General features: G+C 38.7%; 1 protein-coding gene across 3 annotated transcripts in view; it reads right to left on the bottom strand.

Moving 5' to 3' along the window:
- FOCAD (focadhesin) overlaps window positions 1-27,959 on the bottom strand; it is a 273,360-nt gene that overhangs the window by 189,370 nt on the left and 56,031 nt on the right. For all 3 annotated transcript variants that reach the window (XM_068973925.1, XM_068973926.1, XM_068973924.1), the window contains 3 exons: window positions 24,885-25,091; window positions 14,684-14,771; window positions 10,304-10,506 (listed from right to left, as the gene is read on the bottom strand). In XM_068973925.1, the coding sequence (XP_068830026.1) occupies window positions 10,304-10,506; window positions 14,684-14,771; window positions 24,885-25,091 (498 nt within the window). The remainder of the gene's footprint in view (window positions 1-10,303; window positions 10,507-14,683; window positions 14,772-24,884; window positions 25,092-27,959) is intronic.

Below are 27,959 nucleotides of genomic sequence, written 5' to 3' on the forward strand. Positions count from 1 at the left end.
ATTCCCTCTGATCCCCAAGCCCTGGCAACCATTAATCTGTTATTTTGTTTATCTCATATAATAGGAACCACACAATATGTGGTCTTTAGTAACTAGCTTCTTTTATTTCATATAAAATAAAACTTTTTCAAGGTTCATCCATGTTGTGGCTGGCTGGTATCTATCAATGCTTCATTTCTTTTCTTTATCAAATAATATCCCACTGTATGGATATATATTTTGTTTTGTTTTTTCCCACTTTTTGGCTATGACAAATAATGTTGCTATGAATATTACTAAAAAAGATTTTGTGAGGACATAGATGTTCAGTTAATTAAAGTATATGCTTAAGAATGAAGATCACCTTTATTTGAAAATAAATGCCACTATAAAAACATATGAGGAAGCTATATCTTTTCTGATATGGAAAGATCTCACACAGGAAAATACAAGATACATACAGTGTGCCTGAAATGCTGAGATTATTTTAAAGAGAAGCATAGGGACTATATATTTGTATTTGCATAAATATGTACAAACACACACACACATTTGGAGTGTGATAAGACAAATCAGAAATCTGATTTGTTATTAGAGACTCACATGGACTCGCACACACACACAAAAGTATTTAGACAAACAAAAGAAATTAATAACTACTAATCTTCATCTTCTTCATTTTGAGAGTGTGGAAATTGGACAACCAGAATCAAAGGTGAGAAAGAGACTGCTCACTGTATATCATTTATGACTCTTGAACCATTTCAATGTATTAAAATACTCTATTTATTATAGTCTTGTCTCGCTAAGAATTTTTTTCCCAAGAAAGTGAAATTCATTAAAGACTAGAGTCAAGTTCTTTAGTCTAATGACAAACAGCGTTGGACTTCAGATTTAAAAGACCAGGACTTTAGCACAGCCATGACAGTTATTAGACAGTTATTAAAAACTGTTACACAATTTCTCTGAGCTTTACTTTCCTCATCTATAAAATGGAAGTAATGCCTATCTCCCTGCCAAAATTATTGAGGTTGATAAAGAAATAGTATCTACAAGGCACCTAGCACAGTGCCTAAAGTTGCAAAATAAAGGAAAATATTATCCTTGTCATCTTCAGGAGAGAAAAATAAAATTGCTGGATATGATTATAAAAGAAAATGATTGGAAATCACCATGAACCATAAATTGACTAGACAGCAGCGATATTACAGAGTAAACATATTAAAACAGAAAAGTAATCCTACTGTGCTTAAAGTATTAGTCCAGGTTTAGGCTCTGTTTTTCATCTGTTTGCCTAAGGTTAGAGTCACAGGAAAAAGGCATGACGTTGATTAAGAGATCACAGAATGGTCTCCCTGTCCCACTGAGTGACAGCTGCCACAGGCATGATCCCAGGGCAAAGGTGCCACCGAGGGTTTTCTCTCAGCATCAGCCACCAAATCCTGGCCCCGTGGAGTCCTGGTAGGCCCTGAGTTTTAGAGGAGAAAGTAGGTGTTTAAAGATAAAAGACAGGCTTATGTTAAATGAATTATATCTCAATAGAATAGAGAAGAAACAATAGAAAAGTAACATTTAAGTGAAGATGAAACGGTTGCACAACATCTTCTACATATGTAAAACAGCTGCAAATCTTTACTTTTTAAAAAACTTTAATAAAAAGGTTCAGGTACACAAAATACTAATAACATCTGCTTATACTTCTTTGTCTAAAGAGGACTGAAAAAGAACTTGTGAATGCAGATGAACAATATAGATTTTCATTAACTTAAAAGAATAACAATTATCTATAATGTGGACTAAAACAGGCTTAACAAAAGTGAGGCCAGGATTTGATCAGGAGAGGGAGTGTGGAACAAACCTAGAGACACTTAAAAGTAGCACAGGTCTGTGCAACAAGGGGTTTAATTACTCACCAGACCGGAAACAGAAGACTGGAATAGATAAAGCCTTAAGAGTGTCCTTCTATTCTATACATCTATGAAGAATCTAATTAAGAGTTGAAAGGCTTGGTAGTGGTTAATTACCACCAAAAGACAAAACACCATTCTCTGTATCCATGTTACTAAGAAGACAATGGTAGAAGCACAAGATCTAATTCCTATTAACTTCCAATCAAAAGCTTTTAAGAAACCAGTTTACTTCAATTTACTATTGATTTACTGTTTTCCTGTAAATCTGAAATAATGTTATTAACTCCCAAGTTCAGCACAAAGATGATAAATTACTGTTAATAAAATCAAAGTGGCAGCAATAGAGTGTAGGCAAATCTAAACTCTATTTGTCAAACAGACAAAACCTGAATCTCAATCCTACATCCACTACCTGTGTAATGAGGGGGAAGTTAATTAACCTCCATAATTTCAGAAATGCAAATCAAAACCACAATGAAATAGCACTTCATAACCACTCCTGTGTTAGTTGCTCAGTCATGTCTGACTCTTTGTGACCCCATGGACTCCCCATCGGGCTTATCACCCCATCAAGCTGCTCTGTCCATGGAATTCGTCAGGCAAGAATACTAGAGTGGGTTGCCATTCCCTTCTCCAGGGGATCTTCCTGACCCAGGGATCAAACCTGGGTCTCCTGCATTGCAGGCAGATTCTTTACCATCTGAGCCACCAGGGAAGCCCTTCACAACCACTAGTATGGTTGTAATAAAATGACAGTCAGTAACAAGTGTTGGCAAGTATATAGAGAAACTGGCACCTTCATACACTGCTAATGGGAATGTAAAATGATACAGTCCCTTTGGAAAAGTCTCACGGCTCCTCAGATGATCAAACACATGGTTACCATATGATCTAGCAATTTCACTCCTAGGTTATCTACCGAAGAAAAAATGAAAATCTATGTCCACACAAAAACTTGTACAGGAGTATTCACAACAGCATTATTCACAATAACCAAAATTTTTTTAAAAAATTAAAACCCAAATGTTCAATAGATGAATGAAAAAATAAAATAAGGTAGCTTCATACAATGGAATATCATTTGGGGGTAGGTTTCTTTTTTGGAGTAATAAAAGTATTCTAAAATTGACTGTGGTATTGTATATACAACTCTGCAAACATACAAAAAGCCACTGAGTTGTGAACTTTAAATGAGTAAAATGTATGTATGTGAATTTTATCTCAACAAATCTATTTTAAAAAATAATCAGACTCTCACTGCATGACCCTTGGCAAGTCATCTTCTCTATATTTCAGTTAACTCTTGGATAAAATTAGACCAATAATAATACCTACTTCAAAGAGTTTGGGATAAAATCAAATGACTTAATACATGGCAAAGCACTTAGAATGGAGCCTGAACATGAGATATGCTTAATAAACAACCACATGAAGCGGGGCTTTGTTGCCCATTTGGCCAGGGCCCGGAGGGCTTCAACCATTAGTCCAAGGCCACACATGTGGAAATGGCAAAACAAAACTATTTCAAAGTTATCGTGAGAAAAGAGTTGATCCACATAACTTCTTAAATAGAGCATGTACTCAATAAATCTTAACTTTAGCTATAAATAGGACAACAATATATTATAAATTTTGATTTTTTAAGAGACAAATACTCAAAATACTTTCTGCTTACTACATACTACTTCAAAGTGACAATGAATGAAACCTACTTAGTACTGCTTTATTAAAAGGTAATAAAGCTCACACTGCTTTAAGTTTGAATAAAGTACTTTATCCATAAATACCAATTAATAAATGTATGACAAATCCTACCTCAGTCATACCTTTTCTAAATCTTTCTGTTGACTAAAATACTTCTCCAAAGATGAATCTTGCCCTATACAACTGCAGGAATTTGACTATTAAGTCTCTTTCTTGCTTTATTTCACCCATCCCTGGCTGCCAGGGGCATGCAAGAGACTCCAGCAGATGGCTTCGTCTGGGCCAGCTCTGGCCTGTGACACCCCACACACTTCTCCAGCTAGCAGGTCATAGCTACGATCTTCCCACCAAGCTGTGACCTTAGCCTTGAGTGGAGAGTTCCATTTGGTTCATTCTTTGGGTGTCCCCTGCCTCAGTCTCAGAAGTAGAAGCTGCTCTCGACATTTATTATGGCAATATTCCTTCGAGCCTCATTACTGCTTTCAGTAATTAAACACCTTTTACTAGTTAACAATTTCTGTATTAAATGTCTCTTTATTTAAATTATCAGTGTGGTTTCTCTCTCCTAACTAGACCCTGACTCATACCCTGGTGCTTTCTTCTCACTACCACCACCCCCTCCATTTTCTGGGGTAGGGGCACCAAAATTTTAAGGACTTTAGAGCTGTGACTAGTATTTGATGTTTTTTCACCCAAAAGAACACAAATAGGTTTTAGACATCACCTGTCATAGTCTAATAAAAAGGATCCTGTTTATCTTACACGATAAATAAACAAATAAAAGTTTATAAGATTATGGTGCTGCTGCTGCTGCTAAGTTGCATCAGTCGTGTCCGACTCTGTGCGACCCTATAGACGGCAGCCCACCAGGCTCCTCTGTCCCTGGGATTCTCCAGGCAAGAACACTGGAGTGGGTTGCCATTTCCTTCTCCAGTGCATGAAAGTGAAAAGTCAAAGTGAAGTCGCTCAGTCGTGTCCATAGCAGCCCCATGGACTGTAGCCTACCAGGCTCCTCCGTCCCTGGGATTTCCCAGGCAAGAGTATTGGAGTAGGGTGCCACTGCCCTCTCCGAAGATTATGCTAATCTTTTAAAAAGATGAATGGCTGCTTTGATATTTTACTTTTTAATTCTTAGAAACTGAGAAAAGTTAAAATGTGTTTTATTTCATTGTTATCAACACTTCAGAATCAGACAGGGAATTCCCTGGCAGTCCAGTGGTTAGGATTCTACTTTCACAAGTCAGGGTGTGGGTCAATCTCTGGTGAGGGAGCTAAGATTCCAGTGGCACACAGCATAGCCAAAAAACGAAGGAGAAAAAAAAAAAAGAAATGGACAGGGAACAGAGAACTGTATGGAACAGTAATATTTACCCTTGGATTTGATTATCAGAAGAATTATACTTCTGAAGAAATGCTTTAATTCTAAGCCAAATACTCAAGTCAGAATCACCAGTTTAAAATGAAATAATAAAAATATAAACAATAAAATTCTGTGATTCTAAATAGTCTTTCTGAAATAAATCAAGAGGGTAAAATGATCTGTATTTGTATCAGAAGCATACATTCCTCACTGAACAGAAATTTCTTGACTGTCTACTACGTAGTAAACAATAGGTCAGGTGTGGGAGGATGCAAAGACAAATTAATAAGCTAGGGTGTTATCTATTTCTTTGAATATGTGGAAAATATTCAGTTTTACCACTGCTAATGTGTTTTTAATTTTCCCATTCATGATCAGCTGAAAAAGATAATGCAGAAACACCTAGGGTGGAAAAAACATCAAAAGTTCAACAATTAGGCAAATTGTGAAAAAGGCCAAGATTCCTTCCCTCAGTGAGCTCACAGCACAGCTGGAGGTACAACTATGTACCCCTTGAATTAAGCCAGACAACACAATCCACTAATGCTGAAAGTGTTTGGATGCAAAGGAGAGAGAGTAATAAATTCTGACTCAGGGAGGCTGAAAACACTTGGCTGGGTCTTGAAGAATGAGTAGTTCAGGCAAAGGAGACAAAAGAGCGTTATGTGCTAAAGCAAAGATTCGGGAGGAGAACTGGGAGTCTGGGGCAGGCTAAACTTATAGGTATGTTTGGAATATAGGGTCTGGCCAGGTGTAGGAGAAAAGCCAACAGTAAACTGTGTCTTAAATTTTTCAAAAAGGAGATCATATATCCACTGAAAGCCTCAATACAGCAGCACACTATCATCAGGAGGACATTTACACCCTAATAGTATTCCTTTCTCCTCCCTCTTCACCAGCTGCTAAAGAGAAAATCCACCATGCAGTGCTGATGAATAAGATTCACACACACCTGAGCAAATAGTAAGCTGAGTACTTACACATTAGATTTAGGGTGATCCTCAGTAAATATCACTCATGATTTAAAGGAACAGAACTCTCAGACATAGTACCCTGTCCCCACCCCCATTCAGAATCCAATTTGTGTTCTATATGGGCAAACTAAAAGGGAGGTAAAAGGCTATTAGAAATTTGGGGTCACAGTTTGTCATCCTATCAGAGCAGATGTTAAGAACTCTCTTCTTTTAATGCAAATCAATTACCTATTTCAAGTTTTATGGTTTAGTCAAACAACTAGGATCGAGGAGGCTGCAGCATTATTTCAATATGCCTGCAGGCTAGTTTGTGCTAAATGATCAAACAGGGAACATAACCAAGAATCCCCAACAATGCCTGGATTTCTGCTGCTAGAACATTTAACAATACATTATTAGTGGTATCTCTACTTTTGCAAACAAAACAATTCAGGCACTTGCTTCCATTTATGTAATGTCTTTGGTGTCTGGAAACTTAAGATGCTTCACCAGTTTTACCATCTTTAACCCTTTATAGTCGGGAAGCACTATCACATTTTACTGGGCTTCGCTGGTGGCACTAGTGGAAAGAACCTGCATGCCAACGCAGATAGGTGTAAAAGATGGGGGTTTGATTCCTGGGTCAGGAAGATCCCCTAGAGGGGGGCACAGCAAACCAATCCAATATTATTGCCTGGAGAATCCCATGGACTGAGGAGCCTGGCAAGCTATAGTTCATACGGTTGCACAGAGCTGGACATGACTGAAGTGACTTAGCACGCACACACCACATTTTACTAAAGGTAAAACCCAAGCCATTATATCTACTACTGTGGGCAGGAATCCCTCAGAAGAAATGGAGTAGCCATCATGATCAACAAAAGAGTCTGAAATGCAGTACTTGGATGCAATCTCAAAAACGACAGAATGATCTCTGTTCGTCTCCAAGGCAAACCATTCAATATCACAGTTATCCAAGTCTATGCCCCAACCAGTAACGCTGAAGAAACTGAAATCGAACGGTTTTATGAAGACCTACAAGACCTTTTAGAACTAACACCCAAAAAAGATGTCCTTTTCATTATAGGGGACTGGAATGCAAAAGTAGGAAGTCAAGAAACACCTGGAGTAACAGGCAAATTTGGCCTTGCAATGTGGAATGAAGCAGGGCAAATACTAATAGAGTTTTGCCAAGACAATGCACTGTTCATAGCAAACACCCTCCTCCAACAACACAAGAGAAGACTCTACACATGGACATCACCAGATGGTCAACACCGAAATCAGATTGATTCTATTCTTTGCAGCCAAAGATGGAGAAGCTCTATACAGTCAACAAAAACAAGACCAGGAGCTGACTGTGGCTCAGATCATGAACTCCTTAATACCCAATTAAGACTCAAATTGAAGAAAACAGGGAAAACCACTAGACCATTCAGGTATGACCTAAATCAAATCCCTTATGATTATACAGTGGAAATGAGAAATACATTTAAGGGCCTAGATCTGATAGATAGAGTGCCTGATGAACTATGGAATGAGGTTCGTGACATTGTACAGGAGACAGGGATCAAGACCATCCCCATGGAAAAGAAATGCAAACAAGCAAAATGGCTGTCTGGGGAGGCCTTACAAATAGCTGTGAAAGGAAGAGAGGCGAAAAGCAAAGGAGAAAAGGAAAGATATAAGCATCTGAATGCAGTGTTCCAAAGAATAGCAAGGAGAGATAAGAAAGCCTTACTCAGCGATCAATGCAAAGAAATAGAGGAAAACAACAGAATGGGAAAGACTAGAGATCTCTTCAAGAAAATTAGAGATACCAAGGGAACATTTCATGCAAAGATGGGCTCGATAAAGGACAGAAATGGTATGGACCTAACAGAAGCAGAAGATATTAAGAAGAGGTGGCAAGAATACACAGAAGAACTGTACAAAAAAGATCTTCACGACCCAGATAATCATGATGATGTGATCACTAATCTAGAGCCAGACATCTTGAAATGTGAAGTCAAGTGGGACTTAGAAAGCATCACTACGAACAAAGCTAGTGGAGGTGATGGAATTCCAGTTGAGCTGTTTCAAATCCTGAAAGATGATGCTGTCAAAGTGCTGCACTCAATATGCCAGCAAATTGGGAAAACTCAGCAGTGGCCACAGGACTGGAAAAGGTCAGTTTTCATTCCAATGTCAAAGAAAGGCAATGCCAAAGAATGCTCAAACTAGCGAAAAATTGCACTCATCTCACAGGCTGGTAAAGTAATGCTCAAAACTCTCCAAGCCAGGCTTCAGCAATACGTGAACTGTGAACTCCCTGATGTTCAAGCTGGTTTTAGGAAAGGCAGAGGAACCAGAGATCAAATTGCCAGCATCCACTGGATCATGGAAAAAGCAAGAGAGTTCCAGAAAAACATCTATTTCTGCTTTATTGACTATGCCAAAGCCTTTGACTGTGTGGATCACAATAAACTATGGAAAATTCTGAAAGAGATGGGAATACCAGACTACCTAACCTGGCTCTTGAGAAATCTGTATGCAGGTCAGGAAGCAACAGTTAGAACTGTACATGGAACAACAGACTGGTTCCAAACAGGAAAAGGAGTACGTCAAGGCTGTATATTGTCACCCTGCTTATTTAACTTTTATGCAGAGTACATCATGAGAAACGCTGGGCTGGAAGAAGCACAAGCTGGAATCAAGGTTGCCGGGAGAAATATCAATAACCTCAGATATGCAGATGACACCACCCTTATGGGAGAAAGTGAAGAGGAACTAAAAAGCCTCTTGAGGAAAGTGAAAGAGGAGAGTGAAAAAGTTGGCTTAAAGCTCAACATTCAGAAAACGAAGATCATGGCATCCGGTCCCATCACTTCATGGGAAACAGATGGGGAAACAGTGGAAACAGTGTCAGACTTTATTTTTGGGGGCTTCAAAATCACTGCAGATGGTGACTGCAGCCATGAAATTAAAAGATGCTTACTCCTTGGAAGAAAAGTTATGACCAACCTGGATAGTATATTCAAAAGCAGAGACATTACTTTGCTGACTAAGGTCCATCTAGTCAAGGCTATGGTTTTTCCTGTGGTCATGTATGGATGTGAGAGTTGGACTGTGAAGAAGGCTGAGCGCCGAAGAATTGATGCTTTTGAACTGTGGTGTTGAGAGTCCCATGGACTACAAGGAGATCCAACCAGTCCATTCTGAAGGAGATCAGCCCTGGGATTTCTTTGGAAGGAATGATGCTAAAGCTGAAGCTCCAGTATTTTGGTCACCTCATGCAAAGAGTTGACTCATTGGAAAAGACTCTGATGCTTGGAGGGATTGGGGGCAGGAGAAGAAGGGAACAACCGAGGATGAGATGGCTAGATGGCATCACTGACTCGATGGACGTGAGTCTGAGTGAACTCTGGGAGATGGTGATGGACAGGGAGGCCTGGCCTGCTGCGATTCATGGCATTGCAAAGAGTCGCACATGACTGAGCAACAAAACCCAAGCACCTAAATGGGAAAAAATATGATGAATGTAGGCCTAGAATTCAGCCACTAACAAGATATTACTCATATTTCTCCATTATTCTAACAGGACCAGTGAGACTGACAAAGCCAAATTGGGTAAGCCCAGTAGGCATGGATCAGAATGGAGTGTCACAGTCGGGCTGAAGGGAGTAGGAACATTCACAAGGGACCTCAAGAACCATGTGCCGGGGAATACAGTGGTAGGTGCCATATTCAAAAGTCAAGTCTTCGTTCTTACAGATCCCAGAACTTCCAGGCAATTGCAATTCCCCACCACGGGTTGCTGCAGGTCTAATCATGCTGCACTATTTAACAGTATGGAGAGGGGAAGAAAGGCTCCATGCTCATGTGTGTTGCAGAAGCACCAGGTTAGTTAACTAGAACTAGTTCCTTTTCTGCAGGATTCCTCAGGACATTTAACCACTGATGGACACTGGAAACTCAACAAGCAAAAAAGATTAGACAGATTTCCAACACTTATTTAACAGCAGGACTACCCTCCCCATCACAGTCCAGAAGAATATACTAACATCTATACCAGTGCCTGACAGAGTGGTAAAATTCAATGACAGGATTTAAACCCAAAGGTTAAAGCATCTGCCTCCAATGTGAGAGACCCGGGTTCAATCCCTGGGTCGGGAAGATCCCCTGGAGAAGGAAATGGCAATTCACTCCAGTATTTTTGCCTGGAGAATCCCATGGACAGAGAAGCCTAGTAGGTTACAGTCCATGGGGTCGCAAAGAGTCGGACACAACTGAGCGACTTCACCTTACCTTCGCCTTACCTTACATATATCATCAGGAAGTGAGATTTCCAACAGTGACTTAAATCCCATATAAGTGATTGAACTTTATGTTAAGAGAAACAAGGATGAAGTGGTTACCTTCTGGTGCTCGTCTCTGTAGCACTCCTGCTGTACCATTTCTAAAAGGTTTAGAGCCAACTGCTGCCTAGAGGGCCCTTCTTCATCCATGGATATACAGTCTTCCAAGGCAGTAGAAGATAGTATCTGCAGAACTGGCATCACTAGCAGCAACGAGGACTTTGGGATCTTCTGACTCTCAGCACAAGAAAGGAGCTTCAGAGCTGGTCATCCAAACAACAATTCACAGTTTTCAAAATTAATACTACAGTCAAACAAAACGCTGTTTTGTTTAAGAGAAATGTGCAAAAAAGCTTTCTCGCCCCTTTACAATTGGGTCATACATACAATTAAGATGATAAACCTTATCCTTTAAGAAATAAAAAGAACATAAAAATTAACTCAGCAAAAATAAGCTGTTAATGTACAGAACTTTTTAGTTTTTACATGAGGATGCTCTTAGAGAAAATTCATATCATAGGCCAAAAAGTAAAATCAACTCTTTTTTTTTCCTTAGGTCAATATGAATTTCTTTAAAATTCAACTCAACTTTTGTCTTTATACCCTGTCAGATCCTCTGCCCTCACAAACTGAGCCAAGAGACCAGAGCTCCTGATCTATGGATAACAAAATCAACACGTGCACTTCTCTTTCAAGCCCAGCTGAGAATTGTATCAAGAGATGCAAAAGTAAACAAGGTGGAGCAGGGGATGACCTTCAGCAGTAATTACTAAGAAGCAAATCAGCGAATTCTCAAAGTCCATAACCCATGGAATACAACCCATTTTTACAAACGATTTTTTTAACATGGAAAAAAACACACACATACAATAATTTACTTATATGTGTAGTCTCCCCTAGACTATGAACAGGATGAATTAAAGAATAAACTTTTTTCAGTTATTGAATGAATGCTGATTTACTGAAAGAGGTTATTTATAAGTTTCAGAGTGAGATTATTAATCAACTTAACTTCCCCACTACACCAAAAAAATACAGTGAACTTTAAATCATGTCAATGAATTGCTCGTATTGTATTTTAAATCACCTGGAAGTCAAACCTGAATGCGGTATGAAATACAAACACTTGTTACTCCAACACTACGAATTTATTTTTTTTTGCCTAAATATTAGTCTTAATTCATAATTGTCAGTTATTACAATAATTAATATCTTTAACAAAATATGAAATTCATATACAAATATTCTATATTCTGTACTATGGCTCTTGCAGGCGTTTTTACAAGTTGCTATTTACAATCATAGCCAGTGTTAGAAATTAAGAAGCATAACATTGTATTATGCACTCTCAGTCGCTTCAGTCGTGTCTGACTCTCTGCAATCACATGGACTGTAACCTGCCAGGCTCCTCTGTCCAAGGGATTCTCCACACAAGAACACTGGAGTGGGTTGCCATGCCCTCCTCCAGGGAATATCCCCAACCCAGGGATTGAACCTGCATCTTTTGCATCTCCTGTATTGCAGGTGGATTCTTTACCACTGAGCCACCAGAGAAGCCCCAACATTGTACCAGTGCTGTGTATTTTTAAAACTTGAAATAATCAATATCCTCCCCGCTATCCTATTGCTTTGAGCATTCTTTCACAATATACTAAACAATACATTTCTGTTTACATTTCAACATGATATACTAGCTCAATAGTTTTCAGTATGGTTTATTCACTCTATCGAAGGTAACTTCAAATCAGGGACACTGATCTACAAAAGGAAAACTTGGCTCTTCTCCAATAAAACTACTGGAGCGTTTGATCCTGTATTATCCTATCATACATGAGCTATAGTGGACTGGAGCCTCAGAATTAGGAATGCAGATTCTGTAGGGCATCAGAAATTTTTTTCTGGTCCAAAAACAAAACCCATGTATATGAAATATCCAGAAGAGACAAATTTAGAGACAGAATGCACTTCAGTGTTTTTCTGGGACTGAGGGTGGGAATTAGGATTAACTGTAAATGGGTGCAACAAATTTGGGGGAGAGGGACTGATGCAAAATGTTTTAATACTAAACTGTGGAGCTTGCAGCACAACTCTGTAAATTCACTCTTAAAAATTTATTTCTTTCTGGCCGTGCTGGGTCTTTATTGCTGCGTGGGCTTGCCTCTGCTTACAGCGAGCGAGGGCTACTCTCGAGCTGCAGTGCACGGGCTTCTCACTGACGTGGCTTCTCTTGTGGAGCACAGGCTCCAGTCGTGAGAGCTTCAGTAGTGAGCTTCAGTAGTCGCAGCACACAGGCTCACTAGTTGTGGCCCCTAGAGCTTGCAGGCTTCAGTAGTTGTAGCCCATGGGGTCATTAGTTGTGGTGCAAGGCTTAGTTTCTCCATGGCATATGGAATCTTCCCAGACCAGGGATCAAACCCGTGTCCCCTTCTTTTCCAATGTACAACCAGGGAAGTCCCATAAATTTACTTTTAAAAGCATGTTACTGTACATTTAAAAACAATATGGTAAGTAAATTTGCCTCAATAAAGCTGCTTTTTAAAAATAATAAAACTATGATTGTCATAAGTAACGGGATTAGAAAATTATAGGAGGATGCCATGTATACTCTTTAAGGGGAGGAGGCAAAAACAGTTTAGTAAGAGACTAGGGAGGAAGGTACAAAGAGAATAGGGCCAATAAGCAAAAGCAGGGTAGGAATCAAAGCCCTTAAAAGAGGCAAGGGTCCCTACCATACGCTAAAGCTATTTCTAAGACACTGTAATGAAAGAGTAATTCATCCTCAAAATCATGGATTAAAATGCCCAGAAGGAGTTACATGATCAGCATTTACCTCAAGCACGTTTTAAAAATGAAAGTGGGAATGAATCAACTAATCATGGCATCATAACAAACACATCACAAATTAGACCACATCCTACATTACTGCATGTATTATACTGGACCAAGTAAAGTGAGGCAATATTAATGTAAAAGCCACAGTTTAAAGGTATGACTTGTTTGTTGATCTGCAAACTTGATTCTTTCCCACATTATTCTTTTTTAATTAATTATTTTAATTGGAGGCTAAATACTTTGCAATAATGTAGCGGGTTTTGCCATACATTGACATGAATCAGTCATGGGTGTACAAGGGTCCCCTATCCTGAAGCTCCATCCCACCTCCCTCCCCATCCCATCCCTCAGGGTTGTCCCAGTGCACCAGCTTTGAGTGCCCTGTTTCATGCATCAACCTTGGACTGTTGATCTACTTCACATATGGTAATACACATGTTTCAGTGGTTTTTTCTCAAATCATCCCACCCTCACCTTCTCCCACAGAGTCCAAAAGTCTGTTCTTTACATCTATGTCTCTTTTGCTGTCTCGCATATAGGGTCATCATTACCATCCTTCTAAATTCCACATATAGGTATTAATATACTGAATTGGTGTTTTTCTTTCTGACTTACTTCACTCTATATAATAGGCTCCAGTTTCATCCACCTTATTAGAACTGATTCAAATGTATTCTCTTTAATAGCTGAGTAATACTCCATTGTGTATATGTACCACAACTTTCTTATCCATTCGTCTGTCAATGGACGTCTAGGCTACTTCCATGTCCTAGCTATTGTAAACAATACTGTGATGAATGTTGGGTTACATGTGTCTCTTTCAACTCTGGTTTCCTCGGCATGTATGCCTAGCAGTGGGATTGCTGGGTCGTATGGCAGTTCTATTTCCAGTTTTTTAATGAATCTTCACATTGTTCTTCATAGTGGCTGCACGAGTTTGCATTTCCACCAACAGTGTAAGAGGGTTCCCTTTTCTCCATACCCTCTCCAGCATTTATTGTTTGTAGACTTTTTGATAGCAGCCGTTCTGACTGGCATGGTACCTCATTGTCTCACATTATTCTTAAACAGAACATTTTTTTGCCTCCCTTTAGCTCCATTCCTTACTTTTTTTTAAGTCAATACTGGACAGTCAAAAGAATGTTATCTTCATTTGTTCTAGGTAGGTTAACAAAATAATCATAAATTAAGCCTTGTTCAATGTGACACCAGTTTTGAATAGTAAAGGTGTATAGTGTTTTAAAAGTAAATTAAAATGCTAAACACTTATTCTGCTTCAAGGGTTTTATGCTATTGATTCTATTTGCTGTACAACTGAATGAGCTGACACACCCTTCAAAATATTTACCAAAGTCACTGCTATATAATTTAGAACATAATGTCCTAATGAACAGCTGAGATATTTGGTAAATTATGGTATATGGAATCTTGCACAAACACCTTGATAAGAAAAAGAAAGCTCTAGTTGATAATGACTAAACAGAAAAATTCCAGAACAGACATTCACAATATATAGGACTTTACAGCACAGTACAATATGTAGTTCAAGTGACACCTGCCAATACTCATGTTAATTTATGTTACTCTTGTGAGCGTCTTTTTATTTACCTAGACTTAAGATTGGCTTCTGTTGACTTGCTGGAGTCTGTAGAAGTAGTAAAGCTATTCCAATTATGACCGGTTCAACAGGAAAATCCTAAAGGAAAAGAAGAAAAGTAAAGAGCTGAAGAAGTTTCCAAGACCCATTGATTTATAATATGTATCTAGGAAAAGTATATTTAACATGAAATATTATAAATCTATTGTACAAAATTACTGACAGTAAGCCTGCTCTATTTAAGGAAGAATTGTTGAATGCCACAGCAGTCACAAGTAAATTCAAAATGTTATCATATCTGGCCAAAGAGCAATAAGTTATAAACCATGTTAATTCGGAGAGAAAACCTGCAGTCTTCGAAACAGTCAGTCTTTGCAAACCAATAAAAACTACCTGAAATACTTAAGAATATTTCATTTCTGGAAAGTAGCTGAATTGTCTGCTTAGGTAATACAGACATCGCTCATCTATACAACTTACATAATAAATTATACTTAACAAATTTTGATAAATCATGTTATTAGAATAAAATAAACATTAGTACCAGAAAGGCAGAGATTATTTTTAAATTACAGTAACTTACTAAGTATATGTAAATATAGTAAAGCAATAACCATAGAAACTTAAGGTCACTAATTTCACCAAGTATATAAATGAAATTTTAAAAAAAGATAAAAAGGACATGTACATTAAATTCTAATAAGGAAAATACAAGTGGCATAAGATGTCATTTGAGGTTTCTAAATAAAGAAAAGAAAACAATAACGTGTTATGGAACTAAAGAAGGTCCAACACTCTACTAAAATTACTTCGTTCTGAAATTTACACAAGTGTCTACAATTCTGTAACAAATTTTGTAGAATTCTACAATTCTACAAGCAGAAATTTCCCATGAGTCATAAGTGTAGGCAAAAAATTAAAAAACGAAATGTGAGATAGAACTGTGTGTTAAAGAAACACTAGAGAGAAATCAACTTAGTCTGACACAACCAGAGTTATAATCCTGGAGATGCCATCAACTCTGGCACAAATTAATAAATGTGTATCTACATCTTCAGCTTCTCTGGTGGCTCAGTGGTAAAAAGAATCCTCCTGCCAATGGAAGAAAGCCTTTAACACACAGGCTATCATTGGAAAGGCCACCAAGTAGCTTCTCATGAGACTGGCCTGTTGAGAACAGAGGGTGGAAGAGAAAGAGCTGGAGATCAAGACACCCAAAATAAGGAAAAGTAATGGCAGAGGATGACACTAGATGGCTTTAAATTGTTCATGATTCTGAGAGGTCACACATTTTTTGTGTAATTAGAGGGCTTCCCTGGTGACTCAAATGGTAAAAGAATCTGCCTGCAATGCAGGGGACCCAGGTTCTATCTCTGAGTTGGAAAGATCCCCTGAAGAAGGGAATGGCTACCCATTCCAGTATTCTTGCCTGGAGAATCCCATGGACAGAGGAGCTTGGTGGGGTCCATGGGGTCCCAAAGAGTCAGACACGACTGAGTGACTAACACTTCACTTCCACTGATTTAATGAACACCTGAGAATGGTACCATTTAATGAGGTCTTTCAATAAAAGCCTGTGCTGGACATCTCATGAACACCTTCAAATACTACAGCTATCGCTGTAGTGACTCATACTGCCTGCCCCAGGCCACTGAGAGATCCAAAAGTACAGGGAAGTTAAAGCCCCATAGGCCATGCCTTGACAAGTTGTTAAGAGAAGTCCAGGGATAAACGCTTCTGCCTTTATTCTGGATCCTTCTGGCAGGTTCTGAAACATCTTCCGTAACACTTCTTAGCATATTCCATGAGATGAGCAACTGGCTCCTTACAGTAGTGGCCAACTTGATAATAATAATACTGCCTCTCCCACCTTTAGTATTTCACTCTTCCTGTCTCTCTCCCACTTGCTTCCTGAGATCACAGCCACAAACGGACTCCTGATGGTAAGCCTTTGCCTTTGTGGAAACCTACATTTTGTTTTTGCCTTTAGGGAAATTCAGGGTCTACTTTGTGGGGAACCAAGGCTAATTCAAGAGCCTAACTGGAGAAAAGAAGTAAAGAAACCTTTATATTGGACCACAGATATCGCTGGAGCCTTAATAACAACAAACACCTGGAGTCCTTTTGCCTCAATCAAACGAAAAATAGCACTGAGCATCAGCTGTGTTCCAGGCAGGAAGTACATATGCTGGGCTCGGGGATGCTACTGTGAACAAGAGAGCATGAAAAAGTTTTTACATTGTTGTTGGATTTTTTTTTTTTCTTATTGTTGTTTTGTTTAGTGAAAAACAAGGAATGAGAAAGCCCACAGCAGAGTAAGTATCTGCAGCAGACATAACAAAGACGACAGCCCAGCTCACACAATCCCCCAGTGTCACGGCTCTGCAACCTTCTCTGCCCTCCGCTCAGAGTTGACTGACCCAAGCTGGGCCAATCAGACCATTCTTCCTAGGAATCTGAGAACTTAACCTCAGTTTAACTTAAACCTCAGTTCTTCACACAGTGAAAAAAGGTAGGGGGTACTGAGTCATCTGATGGCAATGTGTTAGGAAATATAGGTTTCCAGCCTTACCAAAGCTGGGACGTATAGCACTCTTCACTTTGAAAGCTACCTAGACTCCCGACAAACAATATTTTCTGTTAAGAGTACATATGCTTAGGGCTCTGTGCTTCCAATGCAGGGGGCATGGGTTCAATCACTGGTCAGGGAACTAAGGTCACACAAGTCGCGTGGTATACCCCCCAAAAAAAGAGAAAAAAGAATATATATATTTTGCTTGAAATGGAAAACACCTTAGGTTATGATCATTCAAATGGGCTAAAAATAGTTCAATTTAGTTCAGTTCACCCGCTCAGTCGTGTCCGACTCTTTGCGACCCCATGAATCACAGCACACCAGGCCTCCTTGTCCATCACCAACTGCCGGAGTTCACTCAAATTCACGTCCATCGACTCGGTGATGCCATCCAGCCATCTCATCCTCGGTCATCCCCTTCTCCTCCTGCCCCCAATCCCTCACAGCATCAGAGTCTTTTCCAATGAGTCAGCTCTTCGCATGAGGTGGCCAAAGTACTGGAGTTTCAACTTTAGCATCATTCCTTCCAAAGAAATCCCAGGGCTGATCTCCTTCAGAATGGACTGGTTGGATCTTCTTGCAGTCCAAGGGACTCTCAAGAGTCTCAAGGGACTCTCAACACCACAGTTCAAAAGCATCAATTCTACTGTGCTCAGCTTTCTTTACAGTCCAACTCTCACATCCATACATGACTACTGGAAAAACCATAGCCTTGACTAGACGGACCTTTGTTAGCAAAGTAATGTCTCTGCTTTTGAATATACTATCCAGGTTGGTCATAACTTTCCTTCCAAGGAGTAAGCGTCTTTTAATTTCATGGCTATAATCACCATCTATAGTGATTTTGGAACCCCTAAAGTCTGACACTGTTTCCACTGTTTCCCCATCTATTTCCCATGAAGTGATGGGACCAGATGCCATGATCTTTGTTTTCTGAATGTTTGAGCTTTAAGCCAAGTTTTTCACTCTCCACTTTCACTTTCATCAAGGGGCTTTTTAGTTCCTCTTCACTTTCTGCCATAAGGGTGGTGTCATCTGCATATCTGAGGTTATTGAGATTTCTCCTGGCAATCTTGATTCCAGCTTGTGCTTCTTCCAGCCCAGCATTTCTCATGATGTACTCGGCATATAAGTTAAATAAGCAGGGTGACAATATACAGCCTTGATGTACTCCTTTTCCTATTTGGTTCACCTAAGACCAAATATATTGAAACTAATGGGGCCTAAGAAATACATCTATTTTCAGTGTGCAATGAAATAAATCCAATATAAGAACAGAAAAGGAATAAAGAGGAAAAGACAAGTTAATGTAATATTTGAATTGAACATTTAGCTAAATATCCTGGGGGACAGGAAATTTCATAACATAAGGATTTTAACAGTTCTACATATTTTTAATTCCTTCCAAAATTTTTAAAATATTGGGCAGATGGAAGACACAGCATAAATAAGACCTTCCCCCACAGACACCATTTCATCATTCTCAATGAAAGTATTCTGTCATTCTATATTAAAATCAAAAATATTTTTAAATTCGATTCAAGTCAAAAATAGGACAATGTGAATTTTAATAAGGATATTATCTATAAGAAGTTGAAATGCATCAAATATGTTTAAATCTATAAATTCAGAATACTTTCAGAAATTAGTAAGTAAAGGGAAAGAATCAAGCCTGTATTCTAACTTTTCTGTATAAACTCTACTACAGGATAACCAAATACTAAGTGGAACCAACTACTTCTTTTAAGAGAAGTATTCCAGCTAACAAATGAAGAAGAAGAGAATTAGATCATCATTTCTTTAATTCCTAATGAATTAATGGAATTAGGCACCAGCATCAACATCATAGGTACCATTAGGCACTAATACCAATATCATAAAAAGAAGAGCAACACATATTATGTGCTTCTCAATGAAAGAACACACCATGACCTGTAGTCTTGGAAACAAAAAAATAAAACAAAAATCTGAATCTGATCAGGCCTCTATAGCAAACAACCTATGAACAGGGAAACATGTCAAAGTGCACCAAGAGATTGCAATCAGCAGATTTCAAGACTTACAAAACTCTATAGCTCACATAAGTCAGATTTTTCTTTTAAAAAAAAAAACATGTAAACAACATACAGATACACATGGAGGTGATAAAACTATAACCAAATGTAAAGAAGATATCACTATAGAAGTCAGGATAGTCAGGGCAGGAAGGAGGCTGTGATTAGGACTGGGCTCCTGGAAAACTTCTAGGGTTGCCAGAAAAATTCTATTTCTTGATTTTTGATGCTTACAAGGTTGTTTATCTTATATGCAGAAATATATATATAATAATAATGAAATTATTTAAGGGTGCTAGTTTAAAAAGTAGATGTTTGGACCCAACCAACCCAGCTAATTCAGCATCTCTAGGGGTAGGACCTGGGCATTTGTAGTTTAAATAAAATCTGCCTAGTGATTTTGATGCACTCTAGTCTGAACAATTTGATTGGAATATAAATTTCACAGATCTTGTCTTTTCCACCTAACTGCCATAGCAAAATATTTGCCATAAAAAACTGTCTCCTATTCATATGAATCTACACAAATACAAAGGAACATTATGGGTTTACCTGTTAAGTACATTTTATATATATGGTTAAGATAGGCAGTTCCAAGTAATTTAACTATATAATATTATCTATATAGTATTTTCTATATATTATTTATCTACAGATACTATTTATCCATATTTTATATATATTTTATTAGTATAATATATCAGTATATTATCTAGTATATAGTATCTAGTATAGTATCTAGTATATTATCTAGTAGGTATAACTATATAAAATTGATATAAAATCTGAAAAAGTATGATTATTTTATTATATTAACTACATAATTTGTAACATCTAAGTAAGTTTGCAATCCCATAGGCTGTAGCCCACCTAGCTCCTCTGCCCATGGAATTTTCCAGGCAAGAAGACTAGAGTGGGGTGCCATTTCTTACTCCAGGAGATCTTCCCAACCCAGGGACCAAACCCATGCCTCTTCTATCTCCTGCACTGGCAGGTGGATTCTTTACCACTGTGCCACTTGGGATATGGTAATAATGTATAGTAGCATTTAATATGTTTAACAGCATATATTACAATATATTAAATGTTACTATACATTATTACTATATATTACTATATCTAATAGATAATATATAATATTATAATACAATTTTTTTAAGTTACCATTAATACATAACACAAACATATTATATAATATTAAAATTTTTTAAAGTTACCATTAATATATAACACAAACATATCATTATATAATATATATATATATAAAACCTAGCATCTGCTTCCCTGGTGGCTCAGACAGCCAAGAATCTGTCTGCAATGCAGGAGACTCAGGTTCAACCCCTAGGTCAGGAAGATCCCCTGCAGAAGAAAATGGCTACCCACTCCAGCATTTTTGCCTGGAGAATTCCATGCACAGAGGAGCCCGGCAAGCTATAATCCATGGGGTTGTAAAGAGTCAGACATGACTGAGCATCTAACACACACACACACACACACACACACACACACACAAAACCCAGCATCAGTGAAGTCATGCTAATCACAAAACTGACAAACTGACAAGAGATTTACTTGCGTCTTCCCCGGCTCCCACCTCCCACCAAAGTCTACACTCATGTTCTCTGTTTCCTCACTCCTCTATTCCAGTTTGGTTCCTATTGCCATCAGTCTGCTGAAACTGCTTCTTCTGTGAAGAATACATCTCTAGAGGCTGAAGCCTAAGAATACTTTCCAGCCCTTACTTTAAATCCTCTCCCCAGAATACTGTTGACCAATCCTCTTTTTGAAAAATTCCTTCCATTGATTTTCATGTCTGAGACAGACAACACAAGGAGTATCTCAAAAGGGAGGATGATCACCTGTCTCTTTGGCTTATGATACAGTCCTCCTAGCTGTACTTTCTGAGACTTCTCTGTATCAATACAGCCCCCAGAATTCCATCCCAAACCCTGTCATGCACTCCATGGTTAAAACTCTCACTCCAAAGTTGGTGTTTACAAATGTATACCTTTAGCCTAAGTTTCCATCCTAAATTCTAAAACCATATATCCATCTATGCTACCTACATATCTCAAACCAAGCATGGTGGTGGTGTAGTCGCTAAGTCGTGTCCGACTCTTGCGACCCCATGGACTGTAGCCTGCCAGTCCATGGGATTCTCCAGGCAAGAATACTGGAGTGGGTTGCCATTTCCTTCTCCAGGGATCTTCCTGACCCAGGAATCAAACCCAGGACTCCTGCACTGAGACAGACTCTTTACTAGTGAGCTATAAGGGAAGCCAAAGTGTGTCTAAAACTAAATTTATCATCTTCCCTCCAACATCAGCTGTTTCTAAAGTGACTGCCACCATCCAGTTGCTCAAAACAGAAAGTTGAGACTCCACCAAGGACTTCTCCTTGAGCATATACTCAACCACAAGGCCCTACTGATTTCATGTTCTATATTTCTCTTTTCCTGTCTTTATTTCCCTAATTAGCCCCTTGCCATGGACTGAGGACCCCCTTCCAAAATATATACAATGAAGCCCTTACTGCCAATTGACTGTACTTGGAGTCAGGAAGTAATTATTAACAGTTAAATGAGGTCATAAGGGTGGGCCCTTAATACAAAAGGATTAGTGTCTTGTAAGAAGAAACAATAGAGACCTCATTCAAGATCCAACCAGTCCATCCTAAAGGAGATCAGACCTGGGTGTTTATTGGAAGGACTGATGTTGAAGCTGAAACTCCAATACTTTGCCCACCTCATGTGAAGAGTTGACTCATTGGAAAAGACCCTGATGCTGGGAGGGATTGTGGGCAGGAGGAGAAGGGGACGACCGAGGATGAGATGGCTGGATGACATCACCGACTCGATGCACATGAGTTTGGGTGAACTCCGGCAGTTGGTGATAGACAGGGAGGCCTGGCGTGCTGCGATTCATGGGGTCGCAGAGTCAGACACGACCGAGCGACTGAACTGAACATTCTTGTCCTCTCTCTACTGTGTGAGAAGACAGTGAGACAGCATCCTTCTACAAGCCAGCAAAAAAGATAACTTACTAGGAATCAAACTGGCCAGCAGCCTCGTCTTGGACTTCCTAGTCTCCTGAACTGCGAGAAATAAATTTCTGTTGCTTAAGGTATCCAATCTGTGATTATTTTATTATGGCAGCCCTAGCAGTCTAAGACATCCACCCTCACTTCCTGCCCTATCCTCATTTCCTTCCTCCAAACCCTTTCCCACTCTCCCACTAGAATGATCTTACACACACACAGGTGGGAGGGCACCACTTTGCTGAAAGTTCTTCAGTAGCATAACACTGCCTAAAAGATAAGACATAAGCTCATTTGTGAGGGAGGGAAGAGCCTTTGTGATAGGCTCAGCCTTCTCTCTTACATCTTAATCCTCAGCAACACTCAACACTTTTTTCTGAATGGGCCATGCCTGTGACTTCCTCACATTTCTGTGTTTGGGTACACACTATTCCCACAGCTGGAACACCTTCCCAGCTGCGGTTTGCACCAAGTTTGCTTAGCAAACTCCTCCAATCTGAACTCAGGCCCTACCTCCCTCAAATTATGCTCCCACTGGACTTTTAAATACACCCCCACAAAAACATTTACCTTACTGTACTACAATTATTTATTTGCATGTTTCTAAGTCACTTGAGGTCACAGAATGGCCTTTTCATTTATGAACAACTGACTCTTGATAACATATGGGTTTGAACTGCACAGGTCCACTTATACATAGATTTTTGTCAACAGATACATAATATAGAACTACACAATCAGAACAACAGTTGAATCAACAGATGCAGAACTCCAGATATGGAGAGCCGACTGTATTTTCCACCTCTCAGAGAGTTGGCACCCCTAATTCCCATATTGTTCAAGGGTCAAATGAATTCGTCCATTGTTTTTCAGTCATTCAGTTGTGTCTGAGTTTTTGTGACCCTATGAACTGTAGCACACCAGTCTTCCCTGTCCTTCACTATCTCCGGAGTCTGTTCAAATTTATGTCCCGTGAGTCAGTGATGCCATCCAACCATCTCATCCTCTGTCATCCCCTTCTCTTCCTGCCCTCAATCTTCCCGTGCATCAAGGTCTTTTCCAATGAGTCAGCTCTTCGCATCACATGGCCAAAGTATTGGAGCTTCAGTTTCAGTCCTTCCAATAAATATTCAGGATTGATTTCCTCTAGGATTGACTGGTTTGATCTCCTTGCAGTCCAAGGTACTCTCAAGAGTTTTCTCCAACATCACAAAAAGCATCAATTCTTCGGCACTCAGCATTCTTTATAGTCCAACTCTCACATCCATACATGACTACTGGAAAAACCATAGCTTTGACTAGATGGACCTTTGTCGGCAAGCTAACGTCTCTGCTTTTTAATATGCTGTCTAGGTTTGTCATAGCTTTTCTTCCAAGAAGCAAGTATCTTTTAATTTCATGGCTGCAGTCACCATCTGCAGTGATTTTGGAGCCCAAGAAAATAAAGTCTCTCACTCTTTCCACTGCTTCCCCCACTATTTTCCATGAAGAGATGGAACTGGATGCCATGATCTTTGTTTTTGAATGTTGAGTTTTAAGCCAGCTTTTTCACTCTTCTCTCTACCTTCATCAAGAGGCTCTTCCGTTCCTCTTCGCTTTCTGTCATAAGGGTAGTGTCTTCTGCATATCTGAGGTTATTGATATTTTTCACAGCAATCTTGATTTCAACTTGTGCTTTATCCAGCCCAGCATTTCTCATGATGTACTCTGCATATAAGTTAAATAAGCAAGGTGACAATATACAACTTTGATGTACTCCTTTCCCAATTTAGAGCCAGTCCATTGTTCCATGTCCAGTTCTAACAGCTGCTTCTTGACCTGCATACAGGTTTCTTAGGAGGCAGGTCAGGTGGTCTGGTATTCCCATCTCTTAAAGAATTTTTTATAGTTTGCTGTAATCCACACAGTCAAAGGCTTTAGCATAGTCAGTGAAGCAAAAGTAGATATCTTTCTGGAATTCTCTTGCTTTTTCTATGATCCAACAGATGCTGGCATTTTGATGTCTGGTTCCTCTGCCTTTTCTGAATCCAACCTGTACATCTGGAAGTTGTTAGCTCACATACTATTGAAGCCTCGGTTGGAGTATTTTGAGCATTACATAGGGTGTGGCATTTAAGTGTTGAATATTTGTGTCCCACATGAGTAAATGAAAAAACTATCACTGTGGTAGACCCTTAACTGATGCTCCAACAGTATGTGATGACCTATTTTTATAATAAATGATAACAGCAGCATTATATTACTGGGCTTCCCTGGTGGCTCAGATGATAAAGAATCTGCCTGCTATGTGGGAGACCCAAGTTCAATCCCTGGTCGGGAAGATCCCCTGGAGAAGGGAATTGCTACCCACTCCAGTTTTCTTGCCTGGAGAATTCCATAGACATAGGACCCCAGCAAACCACAGTCCATGTGGTCACAAAAGTATGATCTAATAGTATTAGATAAAAAACACCTTTGATATGCAATAAAGTAAAAGAGTATACTCACCTTGCTACTTAAAGACCAACGTAAGTGATAACAAATATTAAAACTTCTTACTATCCTTACCTCCTTCAGAAGTTCAACACTGCGCTCTAAAAGGTGAATTAAAGATGAGCATTCCCCAGTTATGTTTAAGCTGACTTCACAGACACATAGCAGCTGAAGGGTTATCTGGGTAAGCCGAATTTTCCAGAAAACAGGATAACGCAAAAGGTTTAAGTATACTTCTTCAATAAACAGCATCACTTCTGTTGTCTGTATCAAATCTTTGATCTGAGAAACAATCATTACAGGATATTAAAATAATACACAAACCAAAGGATAATTTAACTTATACAAGAAGCTTACCAATAAGTTACTTTTTCTCTAAACCTATAAAGACTTAAAAGAAATGAAGAAATTTGTGTAACTCAAAGACAGTTAAACCATACAACCCTGCCTTCTCCTATTGTCACTAACCGAAACCCAATTTGCCACTGTTTTTGTTAGTGCTGGCTGGCACAAATTCTTCTCATTTATTTTTCTAACTACTCTCAGTGCAGATTTTGAAAGACAAATTACATGACAGTACCACATGTTGAAGTAAATAAATTAAAGTTGGCTTTGAATCCTTCAAATGAACTTGCCTTTATATAATTCCAGCATAGTTACCTGCAAGAAAAGGGTTAGCATGTTATTCTAATGCACCACTAAGCCCTCTATCTGCAAGAAATTTGTTCAGACAACCTTAACTGAGAGCATCATTTCCACACATGGCAGATGAAGTGAAAGACCATATTCAAATAGTAGAGTGTCTTCTCAACTGGCTAATGTATTAGATAGGAAGGACTTGAATGCTCTTGAAAATCCCAATTCAATTCAAACCCAGCTGTTCTGATCAAAACTCTGGAGTTAGTGCTAAGGATATGGTCCTACTCACAGACACACTGGCATTTCCCAGAGATTACAAACAATGAACCATCTGCTTCAATCAGGAGCCTTGTGTCTGTTAAATTCATCAAGAGGAAAGCCTACAGTTGACCAGCTGTACCTTTCACCCAGTCGTTACTACCATAATAACCCAAAAAGACTAAGTTATACAAAGAAAAATTAATTTCTAACAAATAAAAATTAAAAAACTCTTAAAAGATCAAGGGGGAGGAGACAGCAGAAAATACTGTTATTAAGAAAATATGTGAACAGTTCAGTAGCCAAATTATTTTACCTCTTTGCAAACATATAAAGGACTATATATGCAAAGGCAAAAGGCCACCAAGAATTGAAAGGGATTTAAAACAAAGTAAAGCCTCATGCTTATTTGACAACATACTTCCTCGAGTGCATTTTTTCTACATACTTAAAATTTTCTGTGATAAAAAAAAATTTTCAAGACAGTCTCAGTAACTTCACATTAAAAGTTTTCTAATCTTTAACATTACCAAAATTCTTAACAAGGTTACTTTGTAAGTAATGGTTTCTCTTTATGTTGAAATAGACCATGCACAAAGAATAATATGTGAGATGACAACTCACAGTTAAAAAGAACGCCTGGGACCAAAGTGAGTAGTGAAGTTTAAGGCAGGTAAAAATACAACTCCATAAATACAAAATGAAAAAACAATTGAAGTGAGAAAAAAAATAAATAGGAGTTTCACTGGTCAGCATCTCATTGACTATGGATCAACAGTGTGACGGCTATTTCTAAGGAAAAACTTTTAATTATAAGATTGTTTTGAAATGCTCCATATGGATCAGACCACATCTACAGTACTACATTCAGCTCTGAAAAGAACATTTTATAATAATACATTCTCAACACCAACAGACTATAGAAATTCCTTGCAAAGAACAGTGAAAAGTTGAAACCATTTCATGCAGAAAAGTAAAGAAATTGATGAAGAAAAGAAAGAAGAGAGGAAGGGAGTAAAGGATTAAAAGGAAGAAAAGGAAGGAAGAAATGTATACGACAGAATGCAGATAAGCTGTTTTAAAAGCTTATTTTATTTTGTTTTGAGAAGAACAGAGACTAACGGGTAATCTTAGGAAAATGCAGGTCAACTAGAAGTATTTGCTAAAAATATATATATAAAAAACGGTTGCCTTGCAAAATAGCATGCTTCCTATCACTGAAATATTTAATTAGTCATGGGATGGTTGTCTCTTAAAGAGTATAATAAATACATGTAATCAGTGGGAAAATGAATTACACTACCAAGGTCCCTCCCAGCTCTGTTCTTCATTCCAGTAAAGCTGATTTGTTAATAATTAAATGTATTTATGTCACTAGTCCCATTAGTTCCAAATGATGGATCTGGATTTTTCTTCTCACCTACCGTGACTAAATATATTAACAAGCCACAGATCCCCAGGTGGCACTAGTGATAAAGAACCTGCCTGCCAATTCAGGAAACCTGAGAGACACAGGTTCCATCCCTGGGTCAGGAAAATTTGCTGGAGGAAGGTAAAGCAACCCACTCCAGTATTCTAGCCCATGGACAGAGCAGCCTGGCGGACTATGCTCCATGGGGCCTCAAAGAGGCAGACACGACTGAAGTGACTTAGCATGCATGCACAGATTTCTGAAAATACTTCACAAAACACACTTCTAGAAGTATTTAGGCTTGTTAATATAGGTTGATGACAGTGAAGGCAAACATCTACCAAAGAGCACAGAACAGGGTAACACAAGCATGCTATGGAACAAGTGTATCCCAGGGCTACATGCTCTGCACATACCCTGCTTTATTGGCCACACAAAACAAAAGCAGGAGAATTCACTTAATTAACTTTTCTCTGCCTTGATTACAGGAAAGCCTGATTATGAGTCACGAAAGATTCACTCTAGTCACTCCTTGATAACACAAACTTGAAACAGGTCATCTGTGACCTCAAGTGATCACCTTGAAAAATATTCACAAATGCTCTCCCATTGGCTAAGCAGCATGATACTCAGATCGTAGGCAAACAACAAACTAGATGGTGAATTATATTCAAATTACAACAATCTGGCAACTGAAATATTTTTTAAAAAATCTGCAGTTACAGAGATATGAGCTCAAATTTATCGTTCCTCTTAACTCTCTAAGCATTCTATCCATACCTCTATTACACATCTTTGTCCATCTACTTTGAATTATAAGAATACATATACCTGTTTTAGCT

The sequence above is a fragment of the Capricornis sumatraensis genome, chromosome 6 (genome assembly GCF_032405125.1).
Source record: "Capricornis sumatraensis isolate serow.1 chromosome 6, serow.2, whole genome shotgun sequence".
Classification (NCBI taxonomy): domain Eukaryota; kingdom Metazoa; phylum Chordata; class Mammalia; order Artiodactyla; family Bovidae; genus Capricornis; species Capricornis sumatraensis.